Source organism: Nicotiana tomentosiformis, chromosome 9, assembly GCF_000390325.3.
Source record: "Nicotiana tomentosiformis chromosome 9, ASM39032v3, whole genome shotgun sequence".
In the NCBI taxonomy this organism is placed as follows: domain Eukaryota; kingdom Viridiplantae; phylum Streptophyta; class Magnoliopsida; order Solanales; family Solanaceae; genus Nicotiana; species Nicotiana tomentosiformis.
This window is the reverse complement of record NC_090820.1, coordinates 93,685,874-93,713,458: the sequence shown is the minus strand read 5'-3', so window position 1 is coordinate 93,713,458 and position 27,585 is coordinate 93,685,874. Positions and strand designations below refer to the sequence as shown.

The window sequence follows — 27,585 nt, the reverse complement described above, 5'->3', positions numbered from 1 at the left end:
CCACCTCTAACAACATGATCTCCACCTCTAGTTATCTGACCCCTGCCCTTAGTTAGCCGAGCGGGTGGTGGAGAAACCGATGCCAGTATGATGGCACGAGAATCCTGTTGAGATCTGTTGCTCGACAACCTAGGGCAATACCTCCTGATGTGACTAAAGCTAAAGCTGACCCGAACGGGCCGGATAACCGTTGTAATGACTCTAGAGCGGTGGTACACTAATAGGAGCTGGATGTGCACTAAATGTTAGCTGCCCAGAGTAAGGCATAATAGGATCATGACTCATTGAAGTACCATTAGATGCCTGAAGTACTGAATAAAATGGCTTGGGAGGATGACCCCTATCATAAGTACCCCTGCCTCCATATGAGGTGCCTCTGAAATTACCGGAATGACGATGCCTCTTATCAGACCCATGCCCTCTCTCATGTGCAAGAACCGTCTCGATCCTTCTAGCAACATTAGCAGCCACCTGAAAGGAAATCTCACTTCCTGTCTCTTTGGCCATCTGAATCCTGATAGGGTGAGTGAGTCCATCAATAAACCTCCTCAATCTCTCCCCTTCAGTAGGAAGTAAAAGGATAGCATGACATGCTAGATCCACAAAACGGGTCTCGTACTGAGTGATAGTCAAACTGCCCTGCTGGAGACACTCAAATTGCCTGTGGTAATCCTCTCCCAATGTGATAGGGAGGAACTTCTCTAAAAATTGCCGCGAGAACTGCTCCCAAGTCAGTGCAGGCGACCTAGTTGGTCTGGTCAACATATAATCTCTCCACCATCTCATGGCGAAAACCGTCATCTAAAATACTGCAAAATCGACCCTATTGGTCTCAACTATACCCATGTTCCGCAACACCTCATGATAGCGGTCAAGATAATTATGTGGGTCCTCAGAAGGTGTACCACCGAACTGAACTGGGAAAAGCTTAGTAAACTTGTCCAACCTCAATAAAGCCTCAGAAGACATGACAGGCCTATCACCGACATGTGCCGCAACAACTGGCTGAACTACCCGAGCTGGTGGGGGTGCTGGAGCATGATACTGGGAGTCATCTACTACGGAGAGGGAGTAGTAGGAGTTTGTGCTCCTCCCCCAGCCTGTGAGACGGCTGGTACAACTGGAAATGTACCATTATGAGCCACGCCCTCCATAAGACTCACCAAAAGGGACTAGAGCATCCTGAAGTACTAGAGTATCTATGAATTTATTCGAAACTTGAACTGGTCCAACCGGTACAGTCTAAACTGGAATCTCCTCCTGAGGTTCTATAACAAGTGCTGTTGCTCGAGCTCTAAACTGAGCTCTACCTCTGCCTCTACCTCGGCCTTTAGCACGACCTCGGCCTCGACCTCTACCCCTGGTTATAGTTTCCACGGGGGGCTCTGGCCCTTGTCCGTTGGTAGATGTATTATGCATTCTCGCCATCTACGAGAGAATAAGAATAGAATGGTTCAATCATCGATGTCAGAATAAAATCGCATGACATAATAAGAAATAAGTGATATTTTTCCTAAACTTCACAACCTCAAAGAGATAAGTACAGACGTCTCCGTACCGATCCTTCAAACTCTACTAAGCTTGCTCGTGACTCGTGATACCTATGTAACCTAGTGCTCTGATACCAACTTGTCACGACCCTAAATTCCTACCTTCGGGACTGTGATAGCGCATAATATTTCACTTGCTATGCAAGCCAACGTTAGAATAATATTAGCCATTTCTAAACAATTTTAAATTAATTAATAATAAAGAAACAAATACAAAAATAAAGTGAATAATCCATAATAATAATAGCGATGTTTAAATACCATCCCAGAACTAGTGTCACAAGTGCACGAGCTACTAGAATAATACAAATAACGTCTGAATGAAAATAAAGTTATCCGAAAGAAATACACAACTATGATAAAGTGCAAGGGGATTTCAGAACTGCGAACGCCATGCAGCTATACCTCAAGTCTCCTGCGAATAACTGAATCCGAGCAAGTCTATTGTGCGCCTAAAGAGTGCAGAGTGTAGTATGAGTACAACCGACCCCATGTGCTCTATAAGTGCCGAGTCTAACCTCGACGAAGTAGTGACGAGGCTAAGGCAGATCGCTTACATTAACTTATACGCATTAATAATAATAATAACATGAATATAAGTAAGATCGGTAAATCATATCAAAAATTGAAGCCAATTCAGTCAGGGGCGAAGACCACCCTTTGTCGAAAAATGTCGGAAAATTAACACTGTGTATATAGAAAATAATTTAGATTTATATGCATGTAATACATATTGAACACCCTTGCAACAATGAAGAATCATAGCTCAGTGGCAAAGGGTGGTCAAGACTCAAGAGGGCTCATGGGCGCGGGTTCGAGCTTCACTCTCCACAATTTTTGTTGCATTCCAAATTTTTATTTTTTAAAAAGACAAACAGAATAAATGACGTCGTTAATTCTGTTTGACTAACTTTATAAAATAAAAATCTGGAACAAATAATATTTATAAAACAAAAAATTGGAATAAATAAATCAAAATCCCTACTGCTGCAAAACCTAGGTAATTTTGGTACTGCAAGTGATTTTGGTCTCTATCTTCTCCAATCTATCTAACTCTCTGCTACTGCAAGTGAGAACTGAGAAGTGAGAAGTGACAAGTGAAGTTCTGGGTTTGGAAGTTCTTGCTGCCAGGGGCGAAGCTACAATGTAACAAGAAAATTCCAATCTCCATTAATCTAGTCTCCACTCTCCATTGAACATTTGAACTGGTTAGAACTTAGAAACTTTTGTCTTTCCCTTTCCTTTTTTGCTTCAAAGTTTGAGTTTTGGTATTAATTATTAAATATTAAAGTTCTCTGATTTTTGGTTTAGTACTGTGGCTAAAAAGGGTCTACTTAAGATATTTGAGCACAAATAGGAAGACATGTAAATCCTTGAGTAATAGTTAAAGTTTACTGATTTTGTGTGTCTCGGACTTAGGAATAATATGTTTTAACTACTTTATACATTCAGGGAATTGAAGTTGCAATGAACTTGTTGAAATTTTACAGCAAAGTACCAAAAATAAGTTTTGCATCTCAAAATCCATCTAACAGAGAAGAAAATGCCAATCAATCAGATTTTCCCTCGCATTCTTCTATAAGACAAGAAATTGATACAATTGCTCCACAATCCGATCCAGCTGAAAGAACTCCAATATTGGAGTATCATCCAAACCATCGCGATGAAATAAGGAGGGCATACATTCAAGGTGGTCCTTGCCAACCTCGATATCATGACTTCCCTCAATCTGACTTTTCTGGATTTAAGTGTCGTTTTAATCCTATATGGTTTGATGATTTTAATTGGTTGCAGTATAGTGTAAGTACCGATGCTGCATATTGTTTACCTTATTATTTATTTAAGGGCGAAAGTATTCATCACGGTGGTGGTGATGTTTTTTCGAGTAAAGGATTTAGGAATTGGAACAGAAAAGAATGTTTTAAGAAACATGTTGGTTTGCCAAATAGCATTCATAATAAAGCAAATAGAAATTGTGATGATCTAATGCGGCAACAACAGTCTATTATTGTTGCATTTGACAAACAGTCTGATCAAATTAAGCGTGAGTATTGGCTTCGCTTAAATGCTTCAGTTGATGTGGTAAGGATTCTCTTGAATCAAGGATTTGCATTTCGCGGTCATGACAAAAGTGAAACGTCATTAAACAAGGGTAATTTTATTGAAATTCTTTCATGGTATGCGGATAAATATGATAAGATTAAACCCTTTGTGTTGAAACGTGCTCCAAAAAATAATAAGATGACTTCTTCAGATATTCAAAAAGAAATTGTGACCGCATGTAAGATAGAAACTATTAAGGCTATAATAGAGGATCTAAATGGTGACTACTTTGCTTTATTAGTTGATGAGTCTATAGACGTGTCACGCAAAGAGCAAATGGCTATTGTTTTACGGTATGTCGATAAAAAAGGAAGTGTGATGGAGAGGTTTATTGGCATTGTTCATGTTCGGGAGACAAGTGCTTTATCTCTAAAGAAAGTAATTGTCGATGTACTTGTTCATCATTCTTTAAGTTTATCTTCTATACATGGACAATGTTATGATGGGGCAAGCAATATGCAAGGCGATATTAAAGGTTTTAAGAAGTTGATTAAACAAGAAAGTAGATCGGCTCATTCTATTCATTGTTTTGCACATCAACTTTAACTAACTCTTGTTGCGGTTTCTAAGAAGTGTGTTCATGTAGGTGAACTTGTATTATTGGTTTCAAATATTTTGAATGTGTTGGGAGCTTTTTTTAAACGTGTGGATGAATTTCGAGATTCTCAAAACGAAAAACTCCGAGAGGCATTAGATATGGGTGAACTAAAAACAGGTAGAGGCTTGAATCAAGAACTTGGTCTTGTTAGAGCCGGTGATACTCGTTGGGAATCTCACTACAAGTCATTTAGAAATTTTATTCGTATGTTTGGCTCTATTGTTGATGTTCTTGATACTCTTGTTGAAGATGCAGGTACATTAGATGATAGAGCTAAGGCATCAGGGTATCTTGAAGCTTGTCAAACATATAAGGTTGCTTTCTTGTTGTATTTAATGACAGATATTTTGGGAATCACTAATGAGCTGAATGTATCCTTACAAAAAAAAAGAGCAAGATATTGCAAATGCCATGCTACTTGTTCAAGTAGCAAAGAAAAGATTGCAAACTTTAAGGAGGGATGATGAATGGGATTTGTTTGTTGATAAAGTATCTATATTTTGTATCAAGCATGATATTTTGGTGCCTAATTTTGATGATCTATATGTTAACTCTGGAAGATCACGGTGAAAACCTGCTGATTATACTGTCTTTCATCATTATCGTGTTGATGTATTTTGTAAAGTTCTTGATTGGCAACTTCAAGAACTTAATGATCGTTTTGACGAAGTGACGACTGATTTGCTTCATGGAGTTGCTTGTTTGAATCCAATTGACTCATTTTCATGTTTTGATATCAGAAAAATAATGAAGATGGCTGAATTGTATCCTGATGACTTTGATGAATTTCAGATGAGTGCTCTTGAGAATCAACTTGCGAGTTACATTATTGATGTTCGTGATTTTGATGAAAGGTTCTCCATTCTAAATGGGCTTTCTGATCTTTCAAAAAGATTAGTTAAGACAAAGAAGCATTCAGTTTATCCTCTTGTATTCCTCTTAGTGAAACTTGCGTTGCTTCTGCCTGTTGCAACTGCAACCATTGAAAGAGCTTTCTCAGCAATGAAGTTTATCAAGAATGACTTGCGGAATCGAATGGATGATGACTTTTTAAGCGGTTGCATAGTGCCTTATGTAGAAAGAGAAGTATTTAGTATTGTTTCTAATGAGTCTATTATAAAAACATTTCAAGAGATGAAGTCTCGTCGAGTACAATTGTAATAAGTAGAATCTCTTTTCGATGCTTCTCTATATTAGTTTGGATTAATCCAATTGTTCGTACTATTACCCATATTTTTATAATTTAGCTCGATATCACGTTGTTTGATTTAAATTTTTTGGTGCACCGACTTGCTGAGAATTTTTTTTCTTGTTCAAGTTTGAACACCCTTGAAATATTTTCTAGCTTCGCCACTGAATTCAGTAGTCATGATCCCTCAATTTATATACGTTGCGGCGTGCAACCCGCTCCAACAATATAAACTTAAAATAAAATCCGTTGCGTTGTGCAACCCGATCGAACAATATAATCTTTCAATTAAATTCCGTTGCGGCGTGCAACCCGCTCCAACAATATAAACTTAAAAATAAATATATTGCGGCGTGCAACCCGATCGAATAATATAATCTTTCAATTAAATTCCGTTGCGGCATGCAACCCGCTCCAATAATATAAACTTAAAAATAAATCCGTTGCAGTGTGCAACCCGCTCCAACAATATAATTAAACAACTCTTAAATGTAAAAATACTCCAATAAATACCATATTTAATAAGAAATTATTAGGCAACAAAGCATACAATTATTATAATTTATTTAGGAAACAAGTAATGACAAGTAGCAATTAGTTGTGGGAATTAAGTATGAAATAGACATTTTAATAATTAGTATGCGAAATGTCAAGTAGCAATTAAGTCACATAAATCAATAAGTATGTAATAATTATAGTATGGATTCAAGACATGATATTGAGCAAGGAATGTGAGATAAACAATTAATATAATAATTAATTCATGATTTAAAATAATTTATATTTTTTCAAGTAATTATGCAAATAATTAATTTGACGACGTATAGGCACTCATCACCTCGCCTATACGTCATTACACATGAAATTCTCTTAACAAATAATTTAAGGGTTCTATTCCCTCAAATCAAGGTTAACCATGACACTTATCTTGCTTCACGACCAATTTCAAGATTCCAATACACCTTTGCCTCGCGAATTCGTGTCCTAAAGCTTCAAATCTAATCACAAACAATTCAACATACTCAGCATGAATCGTAGGAACTAATTCCATATGAAATTATAATTTTTCCGAATTAAAATCCGAAAATGACAGTGGGACCCACATCTCGAATCCCAAAAAAACTCACCAAATCCGAATACCCATTCCGATACGAGTTCAACCATACAAAAATTATTGAATTCCGACATCGGATTGCCTTTCAAATCCTCAATTAAAGTCTTTGAAGATTTCTATCATTTTCAATCCAATCTTTACCCATCTGAACTCAACAATATTCCCACAACCTTATTGGTACAAACATGTATAACTAATACTCTCACTTCCAAGAATCACACTCACAATCACCCATCTTTACCCAAACTCAAAACTGAAGACTAGGGGTTAGAGCCTTACCTCTTCGGTGAAGATTTTGTGATATCTCCTTGTTGGATTTCAAAGCTTGAACAAGATTTCTCTACAAGCTACAGGTTCAAGTTCAAGACAAAGAACGAAGCCAAATCAAATACCAAGGCATTCAAGATCAAATTACTTGTTCGTGATCAAATCCAAATTCATGTTCAAGAAGGAGATTCAAGACCAAGCTTTACAAGCCTTTGAATCGAATCAAAGTCAAGCTCGTTGAAATACTTTACATTCTTGAAGAATCAGAGGGACGTCATAGACATTGTAACACTCAATATTTATTGAAGACAATTACTACATTTGTTACGCAATTTTATAGTCTTGATTATTTAGTTTTCTCGATGCGAAAATTTGGTGTTACAATGCCATATGGCAAAATTTGTGACCAATTCAATATCATGATTTGGCTATCTCTCAAAACTTACAAACAATGATTTGGCCATTTGTCAAAACTTACAAACAATTGAAAGAGTGTACTTTTTAATTCTTTCTATTGCATGCTATTTTTCTAAAACTTCAGACAGAAAACAGTGTATTGAAATTATCAGGTAAAATACAAAAATAGTCAGATTTACAAGTGGTAATTGAAAAATAACCACGGTATCAAAAGTAATAGAAATTTAGCCACTTTTCGTGTAAAGATAAGTCTGAACAAAAACACTATTTAAAATCCGAAAATATTCAGCATAATATACTAGAGTTCGAATTTTTTACATGTTAACTTCCAGCATGATATACTGGAGTTCTAGCATAATATATTCGAGTTCCAGTATAATTTACTGGAGTTCCAGTATAATATACCTGTCAAGCATATTATGGTGGGAGTTCATACACATGTGCTCTAATCTCCAGTATATTATGCTGGAACTTTCCGTATGGTGGAGTTCTAGCATAATATACTGGAAGTTCATACACATGTGTATCAATCCCCAATATATTATGCTGGAACTTTTCGTGTTGCAGCAAAATAATGACTATTTTTCAATGACTTTGCAAACGTTGGCTATTTTTCAATTATCAGTCCGAAAACTGGTTAGTCCGTGTTGTTTTCACGAAATTATCCTATTTTTGCGAATTTCCATATCCAAACAATGGGTGAAAATGACACCAGGTAACCACTCTAAAGTGTTTTTCTTTAGAAATTAGCAGTATTTCTTGAATTTTGATTTTTCAGTTTAATTTTCAAGAAAAAAATATCCCAGTTGTCCTGAAGTTAAGATTTTTACTTTAAAATTTCAGGACAAAATAAGTATTGACTAATATCTAAATAGCATCTTTGAGAATAACTATCTATGCACTTGCAAAGCGAGTCCACCGCATTCTAGTAGAAATAACACCAGATAGCCACTCTAAAGGGCTGTTATTTAGAAATTAACTAGTCATACTAAATTTCAGTTTTTCAGGACAAAAATATCCTGAATTATTTTTTTTAGTTTAAAATTTCAGGACAACATAAATACCGGCTAATCTCGAAACAATGTTCCTGAGAATGGCTATCTGTGCAGTTGCTCCTGCATCTAGTAGACTGTGGCCCAAGCCCAAAAGAGAAAAAAGAAAAAATTGCTTGCCGGATTCTGCTAGTTTTGACGTTTTTCTGGCTGCGCGGCCTTTTTGTTTTAGTGAATTTTGGGGTTCTTTTTACAATTTTCCAGCATATTTGATCCAACGGTTTTCTCTTCAGGTATTTCCGACACCATTTTTCTGCTTTTTGGTTCATCCCACCATTTATTTATAGTTTCTATACGAAGACTTCTGTATTTGAAGAGCTTTTCAAAGGATAAACTAATGGGTTACGTTTCAGGGCTATAAAGTTATTGTCTTTGTTAGTTATCTGGAATAATGGATGTGGGAGAAACCTCAACTTCACCTCTGCCAGATGCTTTTCTTGATTTTCTGAAACAGAATGGCTTGGATCCTTCTATTTATACTACCAGTGATTCCACACCTCGTTATATAAGGTACTTTTGGCAAAAAATGTCTATTCCATTAGCTCGTTTTCTTTATTAGCATTTTCAAATGTCTGTTTGCTGCAAATTGTTCAATATATAAGTAGCAAAGTAGAAGGTACTCCCTCCATCCCATTTTATGTGATGGCGTTTTACTGGACACAAAATATAAGAAAGAAACAAGGACTTCTGAAACTTATAGTCTAAAACAAGCCATTGATATTTGTGTGACTATAAATCATCTCATTAAGAGTAAAATGGGAAATTTAAAGTTAGTTAAAAACGAAAAAGGAAATTTTGAAAAATTAAAAATGTATCAATCTTTTTGGCACCGAGTGCTGACTAAACAAGGAGAGTGTGCCACATAAAATGAGATAGATGGAGTATCTATTTGGCTTGTTTCCTCCTACTTCTATTCCAGCACGTGTCTTGTTAGTTGCTTTTCAGCTTTCGCTTCCCATGATAATAAGGGGGAATAGAGTGGTAATACTTTGTTTTTTTTCAAATAACCATGGTGTTGGTCAACTTGCACACATTTCGATTAATCGAGTACTTACTACCTCCCACTGGCGTTGCTACCAAATAATTATGTCCATCAAGGTATAGGCAGGCAGGAAATTATCGCCTACCACTTTTTGCAAGTGTTGGGATTTGAACCCTAGTCTCTCCCACGGCTCATTTCAGCTTCATTGGCCGCTAGGCCACACCTAGAGTGGTGATACTCTTGAAGCTTATTCCTTTTTCGAAACAACCGTTTAGCATTGTTACAACTTATAAAACCTGTCATAGTCAACCATAACTGATAAAGTTTATGCTACGTAACATCTAATTTCTAGTTCAGTTAAAAAGTCCTTACTCCTGTTCTGGTACTTATTTGTATGGTTTTTCCATCATTAACTTTAAAGTTTAAACAAGTGGGGTTGCAAATAAGCTATTTGCATATGCTTTCTGATATGTCCACTGGGAGAAATTCGCTGGAATGGTAGAATCATATACATCTAGTTAGCAAAGCCTTACTTGTATGCTGACACTTAGTGGTAGATATGTTTTCTTGTACACAACTTTCAGTGTATAACAAGCTTGCTGAAGGAAACTTTTTTGATGAATGAGTAATATCTTAAGGTGCATCTGATATGGAGGAAAACATTTTGTGTTGGAAATCTTTTTTCCCATAAAAAATGTTTAACCTATTTTCCACCATGTGAACTAATCTTTTTAATCATTTTCCGGTGTTTGGTTGCGTATAAAATTATATGATAATCTACAGGGTGTTGTATAGGACACAATGATAGTGTTTTGGTAATATAAATAGAAGTAGACAATACTGTTTAACTGTTGATTGAAGTAAGTGGAATGATAGTTGGGATATTAGCAAAGGAATTGATTTCTGCCCATAAATAAATGAAGTCATTTTCCTCCTATTGGTGGAAAATATTTTTCTTTGAGAAAACATCTTCCACCAGTTCAAGATAACAAAACATCAGAAAATGCTTTCATTAAGAAAAATATTTCCGTGAGAACATATTCCGCCTTACCTAACACACTCTTAGGATATTGAAGACGTGCTTTACAACAATTGACGCAAGAGATCTGACTTCATAGACATGTTTGCACATTATTTTCTATTTGAAGGTTAAAGCCCGGTTATGAGGATTTCCTTGAAGAAATTGAAGCTGATATTAGATGCAAGCTTGAAAGAGTTTGTTGGTTGCCCAATTTTTATCATCTTCCACCTGATGTTCGAATTGCGAGTTCGAAGGCATACCAAGAAGGGAAGGTGAAGGCATCTTTTTAATTAAGTCTCTTGGTGAATATTATACTCTTGAGTCTTGAGATAGTTATCTATTTCCAGTATGTCCAAAACTATCCTGAGGAAATTCTTTCCCTTGATATTGTCTAAAGATTAGCCTAGATAGAAGTTTGTGTCCTGCTCTTACAATATTATGTACCTCTCTCTTTCTCTATCTTCAACATTATTTTTATTTTATTTACTTTTCTCCACAATTGACTTGTTGGCTTGGTGGTCAGGAGAGTGCTGCCTAAGCAAAATTTACCCTGTCGTAATCAGGCTGTTTTATATTGGAGATAACTAACTTAGGGGATGATCATAAGATATGATCCTATTCTATAATAGTTGATGATTTTTAATTATTTATTTGTCTTTGTATCCAGATATATGGAATTGATGCAGCATCTGGAGCTGCTGTGACAGCTTTGGACATTTCAGTTGGGGATCATGTCCTTGATCTTTGTGCCGCACCTGGTAACTCCTGGTTTAAATATGGAACAAGTAACTTCTATAATGGCTGTTGATTTTGGCACTTGGTCACACACACGTCACTAAGAATTTTGGTTCCGGGCACACTGTTAAGATATGGCAAGAGGTACCTACCTTATTATGGATCTGTCAAGAGCATAACAACCTAGAGGTTTAAATATATTGCAACAATAATCCCTTAGGTGACAAAGCGACACTTGTGCGTGGTTTTAGTAGTTATCATTTAGAAGTTATATAGAATATAAAGAAAGCTTGAGAATAAGTTGATGCCTATAAACTTATATAAGTAGTTGAAAGATAATATAAGGAGTTGAAAGAGTCATCTCTGTGTTATACATGTTGGCCATCTATCAGGAATTTGAAAATATTAGCCCTGTTTTTAAATACGAGTATGAGTCTAATTAATAGTTTTTTATTGAATTATAATTAGTGGAAAAGTTAAAATTTAAATGAAAAATCATCCTTTGGGAAAGTAATAGCAATCAGTATGTCATATCCATTCTAAGTAGCTGCTGCACACATGAGACGGCATGGTAAATTTAATGATGAGGACATTAAAAAGAAAATAAAACTCATATCTACGTTTTAGTAAATTAAGCCCATATAACTATAAGCACCCCATGGATTATATGCTCTTTTAACCAAGCGAATTGCTACAAATCTTATAAGCTTGCACTAAAAGTACATATACATACAAAAATATTCTTACAAGACAGCTTTTACAGAGTGATCAAAGCTTATCTATTGAACAAATATTAGTATACACATCAAAGCAACTAAAATTCCTATAATGTGTAAAACGTTTTGGACAAGTGGTGGGCAAGGGTCGGGGAAAGCAATAGCTAAATGAAGATAGATATGAAGTATCCATAGGCATTTCTTTTGCGTTAAACCTTAGTGTGAAAACTGAAGTTTCCTTGATCTCTTTAATTGATCAGTAGAAGCACTTGTTTTTCTAAAGCCCTTAAATTCCAAGTACCATGTATAGACTTTTGATACAGCATTTAGCCAATTTGTAGCTCACTTGATATCTTCTTTTAGGTGCTAAACTTTGTATGATATTGGACATTCTTGGCAGTTCGGGCTCTGTGACTGGTGTTGATGTTGCAAAACATCGTTTAGCGGCCTGTAGAACCATGCTACAGAAATATGGTCTTGGTGACCATTGTCGTCTTTTTGTTGCTGATGGTACCGGTTTTTCCCTTCTTCCTGTCAGGGTCCGTTCAGACTCTCTGTTGCAAAGTGAAAATGGTAAAAAAGTTAGCATTCAATAACCTTTGGCCGCAGATGCTTCTTTGTTTTTTAATGATTTTTGCAAACTCTTTCTGCTCATAGTGGTCCGGCCCTTCCCCGGACCCCGCACATAGCGGGAGCTTAGTGCACCGGGCTCCCTTTTTTTCTTTTCTGGTCATAGTTTCTTTTCAAGGTATTTTAATTTTTCTATTAATTGAGAGATGAATTTCCTTCAGGAGAAAATTCTGAAGTATATAGGGAGTGGAAGTCTCGCAGACCATGGAAAGAAAGGAAGAAGGAAGCTATAGCGAGAGAAAAAGGTGTCTCCAAGCTATTCTCACCAACTCAAGAACCAGAGCTTATATTTTATGGTCGGTATTCTGGGGTGGTTGGACTGACAAAGAATGAATTATATAAAAAAATGCCTACGACTGAGGTTTTGCAGCTCGGCTATGACAAGGTACACTAGTTCCAACACTCCAGATGTTTTCTATTAACCTTTGTTTTAGCTCTGACTTGAAGGCTTATTTTCTTTTTCTAAAAACTTGATCATCATCAAGTCAAGATTTTTGTTTCAGTTACTTGTATGTCAATCATTATGTGGTTGGAATTGATCCTATTCAACAGTTTGAACTGCTTGAAGCCATTTTCTTATATTGTCCTCCATAACTACTGACTGGTTTGAGTTTAAGCCAGGTTCTTGTGGATGCAGAATGTACCCATGATGGTTCTATTAAGCATGTTCAGAAATTTGAACAATGGGGCTGGACAACCCTCCAGCGGCGCGTGCTAGATGCAGAAAGAACTGATGATCTGACTGTCCTTCAGGTGTTGAAGTTAGCTTGTTTTCTTAAACCTACATGTACCTTCTGCCTTGAAAACACTCAGCCAGTTTTGCAGCTGGCATAGTTATTCGTTAACAAGAGAGATTGGCTCATAGCTTCTACACATTAGTATAATTTAGATCATTATGCTTGGTTTGTCGTGAGTGTAGTAGTTTGAAACTGTTTATACTAATTTATGTCTAACCTCTTTAATGAAAATTCTCCTCTTTACTGGAAAATGAAAAAACCACAATATAAAAATTTGTCAGATTAATAGGCATATCATGAATTTCATTGTTTTATTGATGCATCCAATTACTTATAGAAGGTTTAGGATTTTGTGGAATAAAAACCACGAGAATCTAAAGATGCAACTTTGCACCCCTTTGTGGATTTTGGTAGTTTTCTGATTTCCTGTCGAATGTCTGGTTGTCTGAGTCACATATATTATATACCTGAGTCTTGTATATTTTCATCTTCCTCAAGAATGGATTCTAATTCTCAAAAGGCGGGAGCTGACTAATATTGAGTTTTTTTTTTTGAACAAAATAATGAATTTGAACAATGTGGTGGGTACGCTATTGATTCTACGTTTAATCTATGCTTTATTTGGAGACTTTCTGATGAAAAGGTCATGGAAAGAATTCAAAGTGACTTAATGCACTTCCAAGTTTGCCATTACTTATGATGTTTGTTCCAGGTCTTAGTAGCACTGCTCAACTTTAGTTTGGGGATGCTTTTTCTGTTGTGCGCTGCTAAGTAGTAGGTACTTTCTTTTAATTATGAAAGGCTGTAGAAGATGTCCAGTCTCAGACTCTAAATTTTCTCAACATTCAAGAGAAGTTGGTGTCTGGAAGCTATCATCATAGAAAGGTTGAACTTGTCTCTTGTGACTCGTGAGATGTGGTTGGGAAGATTCTGCAGCTCTATATGCGTGTAACACATTTTACTGGGACATCGTTTCTCTTTTCCTCCTACTTTAATGCCCTCAAAATCATCCCTCATGAATACGTGAATCTTTCTAAATTCAGCGCCATGTAGTTAAATTTCCATGTTTTTGTGAAACTTTTTTATCTTGGTGCTTCATTCCTCATTCTAGGCTTTTCTCCTTGCTCAAGTTTTTTTTCTCCTATGTTTTTGCCTCACAGTATTTATCCGTTTCTTGCAGCTGCAACTTCTGATTAATGGATTCAGATTGCTCAGAGTTGGGGGAGTCCTTGTCTATAGCACTTGCAGGTGTTATCTACTTGTATCCCTGAGCTGCAGAGTCCTCTTTCTTTTCATTCTATTAAATTCTCATAAGCCGTTTTTTTTGTCTGTGTTGTGTACGGAACAGTTTAACCTTTGCTCAGAATGAAGATGTGGTCGAGCGGTTCCTTTCGGCGAACACATCTGCAGGTAAAATTTTGCTATTTGTGAATCTAGAAACTGATAGCTTAGGGTGTTTGTGATTTCACTATATGGCTGCCAGACATAATCACATATGCGGTTAATATTTTTCATTATCCACTGCATAGAGCTATTAATAAAGTTACTTCAATTGCTGTTTTGAATGTTATACTTGGAACAGTTTGGATGTGTTCATGACACTAGACTGGGACTTCTAAATTTATTGGTACGAGAGAGTTAGCGGGAGTTTTGTAATATAAGTCAATAAGGTGAAAAAGTTCAACAAAACCTTACACAAGAATGGGTTTATCCAGCTTCATTATAAATCATCAATCGAGTTATTATGAATTGCGTGAAAGAAGCTATCAAGCTTTCTTCTCTCTGGCACCTTTTCACTTATCAGACCCCCCCCCCCTCCCCCCTTTTTTTTTTCCCTCCTTGATGCACTCAGTTTTCTTATTTATTTGCAGAATTGCTAGAGATTACGGCTGCTAAAAATTGGCCATGCAAGAGTGGTCGAATACAGAAAACCTTACGGTTTGATCCATTGACATCTAATACGAGCGGACTTTTTGTTGCTAAGTTCACAAAATTGGCCATTTAGTTGAAAGGTTAGTTCTAAATCTTATCTGTATCCTAGCTTGGATATCATGATCGGCTGGTAAGTTTAGTATTCTACTTTTACCTTTTGAGGTGTGGAAGAAACTAATTCATATTAGTTTATGAATAAACCATGTATATAGTGTAATTTGAACAGGATGAAGTTTTAGATTTTAGTGATGAAGAAGTTCCTTTATAATTGGCTGTGCTTTTAGAAGTGTTGCTGAGATTAGTGTTGGAATACTGAGTGAAAGCTTTGGTACAAACTGAACTTGAAGTTGACTTCTGCCTCTCTGTTGAACAGAAGTATGCAATTTGTATATTTTTTGTATATAACATACAAAAATGTATATATATATATATATATATATATATATATATATACAAGAAATATACAAAAAATATATATTTTTCGGCTATTATTTTGAGGGCGGCTATATAGTATCATTTCAGTGTTGTCAAAGGCTCATTTAAGGCGCGCTTAAGCCCTGAAACTCAGAAAAGCTCAGGGAGGGCACTTCGCCGCACTTAAGCTGCGCTTCAGCGCAAGGCAAGGCGACATGCGCCTCATTGCCCATGAATTTTATTGTGAATCAAGCTAGGGGTGTCAATGGTTCGGTTCGGCCAGTTATTTTATAAAATTGGTACCATACCAATTTTTCGGTTATTCTATTATCTATAACCAAAATTAGACTTTTCGAAACCGTCCCAATCATGTCGGTTTCTCTTCGGTATCGGTACGGTTCGGTTAATTTTTGGTATTTTTTTAAATATCATGTAACGGTTCGGTTAATTTTCGGTATTTTTTTAAATATCATGTAAAATTCACCAGTAGAAATAGAATGCAATAACATACGTTCTTTAATAGGACTTAACAAAACTCTCTAGACATTTTTACTGTTTAAATGGTGATGAATTAAAAAAAATGAAAGATGGCTAGAGTATAGATTCATCAACTATTCTACAAGAACGTAAAAGAAACCAAGCAAAGACAAATAAAATATAAATTACACGAGTGAAAAGATATTAACCAAGTTGAGACTCAAGAATAAAGTTTATAGAAGATTAAATATTCAAAAAGATAAATCTAAATTATATGAAAGAAAACATATTCAATACATTGTAGTTTGCTACTCATTATCGCTAGAATACTTTGTGTCTTGCTAATAAAGATACTTGAAATAACTTAGTTTAAGTAGATGTAGCATAATACGTTTTAGGAATTAGTATTTTGAGTTTAATTACTTGTTGGCTTGTAATAGTTTGCATAAAATTTCAAGGCCCAAAGAAAAATTTAATGCATTATTATTTTTAAACTTTCTAGATAAATATATTTTTCACATGTAAAATTTATTCGGTACGGTTCGGTATTTTCTCGGTTTATTTTTATAAAATAAAAAACCTATCCTAATTATCGGTGCGGTTATAGATTTATATAAAATCCTACGGTTTCTTAAAAAGAAATCTAAAAATCGGTTCGGTGCGGTACGGTTCGGTCGGTTTTCGAATATCTAGTGACACACCTGGGCACTAAACAACCAATATATAATCAAAAATAAGTGTATTGGCGGTAAAGGAAAACATTATGAAAGAATTTGTTACTATGTTCTTAATTACATATATATAAATATATTTTCCTTGATTGAGCCTTTTTTCACTAAAGTCCACACTTTTAGTGCGCTTTGCAGTTAATGCCCTAATAGACCTAGAACGCTTTTTAGAGCTTTTCGCCTTTGACAACACTGTCATTTTCCCTTTTTTTTACTTAGACGTGTATCAATGCTGACTTTTCAGGACATAGCAGGATTATTCAAACCTATCAAAAGGAAAAGAAAAAGAAGGAAAAGAAAACAGTTAACTATAATCCAAACATGAAAAGAGTATCAACCAAATTGTGTATGACCAAATTGTGTTTTTGCAGGTCAAATAAGCGATTCCAGCTTATTTGGGACTTGAGGCATAGCTGTTGTTAGGTCAATGCAGTATTTACCAGAGAAGCGTGCAGCAGCTTCTCTTAAATAACTTCTGTTCAATCAAAATGAGAGCCCATGCATATTGATGATACCAGTTTTACTTTCACCTTGACAATAATATTGGAACTAGTATATGCACTCCAGTTTGTAGATGGGGATATCTTCTGCTCTACAAATGGGGAGGAAAATTTGTTGTATTAAAAGTTTTGGTGAAGTACAAAAGATTGTACGGTATGTTTGGGCTGTTTGGCCAAGCTTCTAAAATCTGCTTATTTTGGGAAGTGCTATTCAAAAAAGTACTTTTGGTGAGAATCAGTTTGTGTTTGGCTAATTAATTTAAAAAGTACTTCTAAGCATCAATTAGTGTTTGACCAAGCTTTTAAAAAGTGTCTCTAAGTGTATTTTTCTCAAAAGTGCTTCTAGGAAGAAGTTATTTTTTCTGCTTCTCCAAAACTGCTTCTGCTTTTCAGAAACACTTTTTTTTCTCCTAAAAGCTTGGCCAAACACTTCAAATTTGAAAAAAAAGAACATTTTTTTTGAAAAAAAAGTGCTTTTGAACTTGGAGAAGCTTGGCCAAACATGTTATAAGTTGATTGAGTCTTCCAATGACTTTACAGATTAAGTTCCAAACTTCCCTGTATCTGTGTTGGGAGGTAGCAGATACCCGGTGACATAATCAAATGCGTGCAAGTTGATCCGAACACAATCGTTGTATATAAAAAAGTTCTGGGCCCCGCCTGTTTTTATCTACATTTTCAAGAATTGGGGATCTTTCAATTTTCTATACGAATTTAGATGTGTAACTCTTTTATCCGTCTGTGTTTGACATTTCAAATACATAACCAACTTCCTCTGTTTTCCTCTTATAAAACAGAAGTACTTTTGAAGGAGATTAAACATGTAATATCTAGGTTGTAAGGCCATAATTACGTAATTCTATTGATTGTCAAATTACTTTGCCTCCAAAATATGAAATCAAATGGAGAAAAGAATTACTCCCTTCACCAAGTTTAATCCTTACACACTGAGAATTTTTATAACAGTTGTATTGTTCTTTTAAAAATTAAAAGACAATCATGTCCGTGTTATAGATTTTCTTATGTGTTTCACTATGTTGGAAGACTAGTGTGTTTTGGCCAAGCTTTTAAAATTTACTTATTTTAAAAAGTAATTTTCGTCAGAAGTGTGTTTCGAAAAAGTATTTTTGTAGAGTAATAGTTTGTGTTTGGCTAACCAATTTGAAAAGCACTTTGCCACATTAGAGTACAATGTGTCAAGGTTCCAAAAGTGTTTTGTGGGAAAACATTATTTTTTCCGCTTTTTCTACTATTGAAAAATTCTTATTTTTTATTAAAGATTGGCCAAACACCCCAACTTTTTAAAATAAATATTTTTTTTTATTCTAAAAATAATTTTAGCTTCCCAAAAGCTTGGCCAAACAAATTAATCATTACTAAAGCGATTGTGTTTTAAACGTAAAAATAGCTCTAGCAGTTGGCACTTAGCACCAAGTCTTAGCTATATATCAGATCTCCCTTAGCGCGTAGGATTTTTTTTTTCTTCTTCTTTTTCATAAGCTTTAGAGAGATTTATTTACCAATTTCAAATTATGAACGTTGATAAGAATAAAGAGTAATGAGTTAAAACTTGAATAGAGGTAAAAGAACAGTGTTAATAAATTGATATAATTGACAAAAAGTGATGCATTAGTTGTTAAGCAAATGTCATGACTGAACTTTTAGTAACTAGAATATAAAATTAGAGGCGTAGTATATATAAAAAAAATATTGTTTATAATTGCATTTTCTTGCATTACAAACAAATATTTGTTGTTTGTGTTTATTACTTTGACTACTCTGTGTCCAAGAGTAATTACTGTAAGTAACCTATAATACAAGGCAAAATAAATGTTAAAACTGGTGTAATTAACCGGTTAAACTACATTAATAATCTAAACAATGCATTTAACGTAAATGCTCGCAAAACCCATGTTGGAACTTAAAAAAAGAAAGAAAGAAAACAAAGTAAGAAGTTAATCAGCATCTAATCGTTAAACTGTTCAAGAAAGAAGTGATAGACATCAAAAATTACTAAAAACTCAACAAATATGAAACTTGAGTCCATAATCTAATATCACAATATGTTCGATGATAATAATTTTAAGTGGACCGCATTAAGTTTAAATCATGGATACGTCTAACTAAAATTAAGAGTACATGTAGAGGCGAATTAACCTTGCAATATCGGGTCCTCAATAAAGTCGAATACATAAAGCTTAAATCTTGAATCAGCCTCTAACAATATGAATGGTGAAGGTCCTACGGTATTTCTTTTTAAAACTGCTATGACTGTGCTTTGCTTGAGCCGGTGATCTATCAGAAACAAACTCTTTACCTTCGCAAAGTAGGGTTCACACTACTTTTTTCCGGACCCCACTTATGTGATTACACTGAGTTTGTTGTTGTATACGTTGATCTTCGTAAAATCTTCTAATAAATTCCTCTGCTCTTTGCTCCAAACTTTGCCTTTCCTCAAACGTGGCTTCTTCATCTTCACTATAATCTGATATAGAAATCTCATCACAGTCAACTCTCTTATTCCTCAGTTCTTGTCCATGCAAAATATTTCTTCTTTTCTGAATCTTTTCTCTTTCGTACCCATGATAATGACAACTACATTCATAAAAATTTAACACTGAGGAATAAGTAGAAGGCATAGATTGAGTTCTTGTTATACTTTTGGAGGGATTATTTGAGGAACTAAAAATACGAGAAATTTCCTTTATTATTTTGAACAACTTGAGGGAATTGTTTCTTTGCTTATGATTAGGGTTTCTAAAGCCCTCTTTTTTGTAAAAAGTGGAAGGCATTGTTTAGGCATAAAGATCAAAGAAATGTGTAACGCATTTTGAATCGTGACTCTCTATATGTACGTGAATGGGAAATTAGGGTTTAATGTTATTATAAGGAAAATGGTATACTTTGTATCTTGTTATATATTCGGTAAATCTTGAAGTTCCATTAGTTACATTTACTTTCCTTATAAATGCATGTCTTCGTGTAGTTAAAATATTTTAGATTTAAATTATAAATACTATGTGATCAATGTAATTTAACATCTTATTTTAGCAGGTTTGTTACCATTTTTATAAGATTGTGAATTATAACTTATTATAAAGATTTACTTATAATTCTATTGTGTATATGTCTTTGACCATGAGTGCCTAAAACTTAAAACTCAAATATTCTTATCGAGTTAAAAGCTATACATATAATATGTAATGAAAGGCTAATCTTCTTGGTTATGTTTAGCACTTTAATTCTGGAATATATAGAGCTGCTTTGGCTAAGACATTCTGGGATCTTGCTGACAAAGATGATATATTAGGATCAAATGGATTCATGAGTTCTACCTCAAAGGCCAGCCTGTTACATACAGTCAGAGTTCCCAACAAGCTTGTTGGATCATAAGAAAATTTTTGGAAGCAAGAGACATCTTGGAGCAAGTGTAGATTAAAAATGGTCCAGGTAGTGTGACCAAACAAATTTATGTGCAGCTCCTGCCTACTTATCCTAGAGTACTTGGAAATGTATGATGTACAAGAATGATACTAGACTTAAGGCCAAATTCATCATGTGGTTGCAGCTAGGGGTGTACATTGTGACGACCCAAAATTCTCATTTTCGGACCGTGATGACGCCTAACATTTCACTTGCTAGGCAAGCCAACGTTAGAATAATATTATCTATTTTTAAAACAATTTTAAATTTATTAATAACAAAGAACAATTGCGGAAGTAAAGTCTAAAATATAGTGAATAATCCATAATAAAATAAAATAAAAACGATGTCTAAATACCATCCCAGAATTGGTGTCACAAATGCACGAGCTTCTAAAATAAATACAAATAAAGGTCTGAATAAAATAAAGCTGTCTGGAAACAAACACACAGCTAAAGTAAAGTAGATGAGGACTTCAGAACTACGAACGTCGTGCAGTTATACCTCAAGTCTCCTCTGAGTAGCTGAAATCCGAGCAAGTCTATGGTACGCCGCTGAGACCAACTCCAAAATCTGCATAAGAAGTGCAAAGTGTAGTATCAGTACAACCGACCCATGTACTAGTAAGTGCTGAGCCTAACCTTGACGAAGTAGTGACGAGACTAAGGCGGGTCACTTACATTTCCTGTACGCAATATTAGTACAACAACAATAATATAAATAAATAGGGTAACTCGTTTATAATAATTGAAGAAAACTCAGCAGTCATAACCAATTATCATTTCCATCAATTTCGCTGCAGCGTGCAACCCGCTCTCACAATATATTCACATTCAATTCTGTTGCAACGTGCAGCCCGCTCTCACAATATATTCATTTTAATCAAGTCTGTTACGGCGTGCAACCCGATCCCCCAATATATTTATTATAATTAATTCTGTTGCGGCGTGCAACCCGATCCTCCAATATATTCATTATAAACAATCCTGTTACGGCGTGCAACCCGATCCTTCAATATATTCATTATAATCAATCTTGTTGCGACATACAACCCGCTCTTCCAACATATTTATTAACCAATTCTTATAGAAGAATTTCCCCAATAAATACAAAAATTAATATAAAATTATAAGACAACCAACATAAAATAATTATGATTTAATTATGAAACAAACAAGGCAAATAGCAAATTATTATAAAAATCAGAGAGAAAATATTCAATTTAATATTTAATATGCTAAATGTCAAATAACAATTAAGGCACATAATTCAAATAGCATGTAACAATTAATGCAGGAATTCAAGAATTAATATTTGACAAAAAATAGGAGAGAAACAATTATTATAATAATTAATTCATGATTTAAAATAATTTATGATTTTTCAAGTACATACGCAAATAATTAATTTGACGACATATAGACACTTGTCACCTCGCTTATACGTCGTTCACATGCATTTCACATAACAAATAATTTAAGGGTTCTATCCCCTCAAGTCAAGGTTAACCTCGACACTTACCTCGCTTTGCAAATTCCAATCAATTACTCAACCACAACTTTTCCTTTTAAATTTGTCTCCAAAAGTTTCAAATCTATTCACAAATAATTCAATATACTCAATACGAATCATAGGAATTAATTCCATATGAATTTACAAATTTTTCGGATACAAATTCGAAATTCATTTAAATATTCGACAGTGAGACCCACGTCTCAAATCTCGAAAAAACTTACGAAATCCAAACACTCATTCCGAGACAAGTCCAACCATACAAAAATTATCCAATTCTGATGTCAAATGGACTTTCAAATCTAAATTTTTCGTTTTTGAAAAGTTTTACAAAAATTTTAATTTCTTCCGTCTAAATCTGAAATAAATGATGAATATAGACTTAGATTTATGAAATACAATCACTATATGATAAAGAACACTTACCCAGTTCGAAATCATGAAAACCTCCTTAAAAATCGCCCCTAAGTCGAGTTATAATTGAGGGTTTGTGAAAAAATGGGAAAAATCCTGTTTTGGTTCTGTTTTAAGTCATATGCGTCAGGCCTTCTTCGCATTCACGAAGGGCCTGTCGCTTTCGCGATGAATAGCAGCCCGTGGCTTTCGCGTTCACGAAGGCTTTTCCCCCTGGCCTTCGCGTTCGCGTGCCAGTGCTCGCGTTCGCGTAGAAGGACAACTGACCCCTCCCCCACGCCTCCAAAGCTTCGCGTTCGTGTTGAGCTGGTCGCATTAGCGAAGGGTAAAGTCCCCATAGCTTCGCGTTCGCGACCCAATATTCGCGTTCGTGAAGAAGTAAAATTCAGCTAGCCCATTTTGCTCTTCGCGTTCGCGAGAGTACATTCGCGAACGCGATGAAGGAAATACCAGAAGCCTGAAGTTGCAGAAAAGCCAGATTTTCTAAGTTCAAAATCATCCCATATCCTATCCGAAACTCACCCGAGCCCTCGGGGATCCAAACCAAACATGCACACAAGTCTTAAAATATCATACGAACTTGCTCGCGCGATCAAATCGCCAAAATAACACCTAGAACTACGAATCGAACACCAATTCAAAGGAAATTTTCAAGAAAACTTTAAATCTTATATTTTTACAACCAGACGTCCAAATCACGTCAAATCAACTCCTATTCTCACAAAATTCGGCAGACAAGTCATAAATATTATAGTGGACCTACACAGGGGTCCGGAACCAAAATATGGACCCGAGGTCAATAAATCCAACTTTAGTAATTTCTTAAAAGTCATTAAGCTTTCAAGCTTTTAAATTTTCATCAAAATTACATATCTCGGGCTAGGGACCTCAGAATTCGATTCCGGGCATTCGCCCAAGTCCCAAATCACGATACAGACCTACTGGAATTGTCAAAACATTGATCCGGGTCCGTTTGCTCAAAATGTTGACCAATGTCAACTCAGTTGAGTTTTAAAGATCTATTTCACACTTCAATCCATTTTTCACATAAAAACTTTCCGAAAAATTGTACGGACTGCGCACGCAAGTCGAGGAATTATACATGGTGCTTTTTCGAGGTCTTAAAATACAGAATTACTTGTTAAATTTAACGGTGATATTTTGGGTCATAACATTCTCCACTTGTAAAACAAATATTCGTCCTCGAACGGAGTTAGAAAAAGTACCTGAGCTGTTGAATAAGTGTGGACATTTACTTCGCATGTCCGACTCGGACTCCTAGGTAGATGCCTCTACCAACTGACCTCTCCATTGCACCCAAACTGAAGGATAACTCTTAGACCTCAACTGACGTACCTGCCAGGTTAGAATAGCCACCGGCTCCTCCTCGTAAGTCAAATCTTTGTCCAATTGGACTGAGCTGGAATCTAACACATGGGACAAATCACCATGATATTTCTGGAGTATAGACACATGGAACACCGGATGAACCGCTGATAAACTAGGTAGTAGTGCAAGCCTGTAGGCTACTTCACCCACCCTTTTGAGAATTTCAAAGGGTCCGATATACCTAGGGCTCAACTTGCCCTTCTTTCCGAACCTCATTACACCTTTCATAGGTGAAACTCGGAGCAATATTCTTTCTCCAACCATGAATGCAATATCATGAACTTTACGGTCGGCATAACTCTTTTGCCTAGACTAAGTTGTGCGAAGTCGATCCTAAATAATCTTGACCTTATCTAGGGCATCCTGTACCAAATCGGTACCCAATAACCGAGCCTCTCCCGGTTCAAAATAGCCAACTAGCAAACGACATCACCTTCCGTATAATGCCTCATATAGAGCCATCTGAATGCTCGACTGGTAGCTATTATTATAAGCAAACTCCGCAAGTGGCAAGAAATGATCCCAAGAACCTCCAAAGTCTGTAACACAAGCGCGAAGCATATCTTCCAATATTTGAATAATGCGCTCTGACTGCCCGTCTGTCTGTGGATGAAATATTGTACTCAACTCCACCCGCGTGCCTAGCTCACGCTGTACAACCCTCCAGAATTGTGAGGTAAACTACGTACCTCGATCTGAAATAATAGACACGGGCACACCGTGAAGGCGGACAATCTCACGAATGTAAATTTCAGCTAACCTCTCTGAAGAATAGGTAACTGCCACTGGAATGAAATGTGCTGACTTGGTCAACCTGTCCACAATGACCCAAATTGCGTCAAATTTTCTCTGAGTCTGTGGGAGTCCAACAACAAAATCCATAGTGATACGCTCCCACTTCCACTCAGGAACTTCTAATTTCTGAAGCAAACCACCAGGTCTTTGATGCTCGTACTTAACTTGTTGACAATTCATACACCGAGCTACATATGCAACTATATCCTTTTTCATTCTCCTCCACCAATAATGTTGCCGCAAATCTTGATACATTTTGGCGATACATGGATGAATAGAATACCCGAAACTGTGTGCTTCTTTAAGAATCAATTCATGAAGTCCATCCACATTAGGCACACAAATACGACCCTGCATTCGCATAACCCCATCTTTCCCCACATCAACTTGTTTGGCATCACTGTGCCGCACCGTGTCCTTAAGGACAAGTGAATGGGGATCATCATACTGCCTCTCTCTGATGCGCTCATATAAAGAAGGCCGAGCGACTGTGTAAGCTAGAGCCCGACTGGGTTCTGAAACATCTAACCTCACGAACTGATTAGCCAAAGTCTGAACATCTGCAGCTAATGGCCTCTTACTAACCGGAATATATGCAAGACTGTCCATACTCACAACCTTTCTACTCAAAGCATCGGCCACCACATTGGCCTATCCGGGGTGATACAAAATGATGATATCATAGTCTTTCAACAACTCCAACCATCTTCTCTGCCTCAAATTAAGATCTTTTTGTTTGAACAGATACTGAAGGCTACGATGATCAGTAAATACCTCACACGAGACCCCGTAGAGGTAATGCCTCCAAATCTTTAGCGCATGAACAATGGCTGCCAATTCTAAGTCATGAACAAGATAACTCTTCTCGTAAACTTTTAACTGCCGTGACGCATATGCAATCACCCTGCCATCTTTCATTAATACTGCACCAAGCCCAATGTGAGATGCATCGCAATACACCGTATAAGATCCTGAACCTATGGGTAATACCAATACTGGCTTCGTAGTCAAGCAGTCTTGAGCTTCTGAAAGCTCAACTCACACTCGTCTGACCATCTAAATGGGGAACCCTTCTGGGTCAATCTGGTCTTAATAGCTGTTCATAATCAATTACAGAATCGTCAATTAACTTCATGTTAACAAAAATCTCGTTTCAAACCTTCACAATACTAATAACGAGATGCGAGGCATGAAGACCTCATAATTATTTACCCGAATTAATGAGTCACATTTAACGCCACCTGGGCGGGCACCTACCTCGTAGGTTACAACTCAATATTACAACACAAATTTGGCAAGTATGCATAGAGAACTTCATACAAAAATTTTCAAATAAGCCTAGCAGGCATGACTCCCTATTAGTACTATAGTACAAATTTAATTTCACAAGGGAGAATTTAAACATAAGATTTTTTTATTACAAGGATCTCGTCCTTATATAACTTCCACCGCAGCTCATAGCCTGGTTTAAACATATCAATTTATTTTAAAATACGAGGACCTCGGCTTCAGTTCTGAATCACAAGTAATATGCACATCTTGCCAATCAAAACTTTCCATTTTCTCCTTTTAAATAACTTTCTTTAAACAAAATCACAACACATAATGAACCCCACACCGGTAGGGCATATAATTCACAATTTGTAATTAACTATCCGAAAATACATCAAAACATACAGAAATAAGTACCAGAAAGGCACCTTTAGTCTCACAGATCTTATTAGAGTCCATTCTGGAATGATAGGTGTAGTTATCTCCATAAAACCTCCCAACAGAAGTAAACACATGAGTAGATTATAGAATTACGAAGCTCACTCGTAAGTGGAGCACAATAGGAGGACTCGTCTTGATACTCAGAACCGAATCAAGTTAAGAAAATTATTCCTTTATATTAAATCGAGGTCGTACCTATAACGACACTATCTGATGTAACGACCTCCACCATACCATAAAAAATATATAACAATAGCTGAGTCTCCACCTCTAGGACGTATTCTACCCGCCTATCCTCCACCCTTAACTGGTCGTGTGGGTGGTGTAGTAACTATAATGAGGCACGTAGACCGAGTGCTTTGATGAAATATATCTCTCCCGAGTCTGGGATAATTTTCTCAAGATGTGTCTAGTAACACCGTATTCATAACAACGCATTTGCGAGTTTGGCTACTCATATTGAGTCTGTGCCAGATAGCTGGAATAATTATTGTAGGAAACTCATGTCAGTGGTGCATTAAAAGAACTTACTAGAGCACCTCGATTAATCCGATGTGCGAACTAGGCTGGCCGAATACCCGAGGCCCTGACCATAATGATTTATACTTTCAGAGTAGAATCCACTGAATCCACCAGAACCTCGAGACGTCTTGGTCTCCTTAGTTTCCTTTTTTTCCTCACCCCGAACACGTTCTAATATCTTGGCAATTTCTACTACTAGTGGAAATGAAGTATCAGTCTGTAGCTCCCGAGTCATACAAAATTTTACAATCATAATTAAGTCCTTTAATGAGTCTATGGACTCGCTCTCTGGCTGTAGGAAGCAAAGTAGGAATATGACGGGCTAACTTATTCAACCTGATGGCACATTATGACATCGTCATGGTGACCTGACGCAATCGTTCAAACCCTATATGCCATGCATTACGGAGAGTCTGGGAAACAAACTCTTTCAAAAGTATCTCTGAGAACCGAGCCAAGTGGGCGGTGTTGTATTGGCTGGTCTGCCCTCTTCATAGGCTTGCCACAAACACCTGTGGAGAATTATCTCTTCCAAGGCCAATTTCTTCTTTTGTTATGCTGACTCAACACTGTTGAGCTGACCCATTTCTTAACATACTCTTTGATTCTTCTTTAGGGTAAACTTTACCCCTATTTATATACAATGATCACAAAA

The 27,585-nt window shown here is 36.1% G+C and overlaps 2 protein-coding genes across 7 annotated transcripts; both read left to right on the top strand.

The window, feature by feature from the left end:
• Positions 1 to 3,452: 3,452 nt before the first annotated feature.
• LOC117279441 (uncharacterized) lies at positions 3,453 to 5,524 on the top strand. 3 transcript variants are annotated; one of them, XR_011411022.1, is made up of 2 exons: positions 3,453 to 4,235; positions 4,992 to 5,524. XR_011411022.1 is itself a non-coding variant. In XM_070185755.1 (2 exons), exons 1-2 carry the CDS (start codon positions 3,537 to 3,539, stop codon positions 4,997 to 4,999), a joined length of 600 nt encoding a protein of 199 aa, XP_070041856.1. In that variant the 5' UTR covers positions 3,453 to 3,536; the 3' UTR covers positions 5,000 to 5,524. The 3 variants fall into 3 exon arrangements, 1 of the variants encoding a protein (XP_070041856.1); XR_011411023.1 differs by having other exon boundaries at positions 3,453 to 4,506; XM_070185755.1 differs by having other exon boundaries at positions 3,453 to 4,128.
• A 2,841-nt stretch (positions 5,525 to 8,365) lies between these two features.
• On the top strand, positions 8,366 to 17,896 carry LOC104107417 (uncharacterized). 4 transcript variants are annotated; one of them, XM_009616216.4, is made up of 11 exons: positions 8,366 to 8,523; positions 8,644 to 8,800; positions 10,421 to 10,565; positions 10,961 to 11,051; positions 12,108 to 12,317; positions 12,521 to 12,759; positions 12,996 to 13,127; positions 14,292 to 14,359; positions 14,460 to 14,521; positions 14,983 to 15,123; positions 17,034 to 17,896. In XM_009616216.4, exons 2-10 carry the CDS (start codon positions 8,682 to 8,684, stop codon positions 15,114 to 15,116), a joined length of 1,200 nt encoding a protein of 399 aa, XP_009614511.1. In that variant the 5' UTR covers positions 8,366 to 8,523; positions 8,644 to 8,681; the 3' UTR covers positions 15,117 to 15,123; positions 17,034 to 17,896. The 4 variants fall into 4 exon arrangements, 3 of the variants coding, with proteins under 3 accessions (XP_009614511.1, XP_070041855.1, XP_009614513.1); XR_011411021.1 differs by lacking the exon at positions 8,366 to 8,523 and having other exon boundaries at positions 8,536 to 8,800; positions 17,034 to 17,316; positions 17,703 to 17,896; XM_070185754.1 differs by lacking the exon at positions 8,366 to 8,523 and having other exon boundaries at positions 8,536 to 8,800.
• Positions 17,897 to 27,585: the final 9,689 nt, after the last annotated feature.

Coding starts and splice junctions, on each gene's coding strand:
- LOC117279441 (XM_070185755.1), top strand. CDS start 3,537: ATGCGGCAACAACAGTCTATTATTGTTGCATTTGACAAACAGTCTGAT.
- LOC104107417 (XM_009616216.4), top strand. CDS start 8,682: ATGGATGTGGGAGAAACCTCAACTTCACCTCTGCCAGATGCTTTTCTT. Junction 10,566..10,960: donor AGGCATACCAAGAAGGGAAG/GTGAAGGCATCT, acceptor CTTTGTATCCAG/ATATATGGAATTGATGCAGC. Junction 13,128..14,291: donor ATGATCTGACTGTCCTTCAG/GTGTTGAAGTTA, acceptor CGTTTCTTGCAG/CTGCAACTTCTGATTAATGG.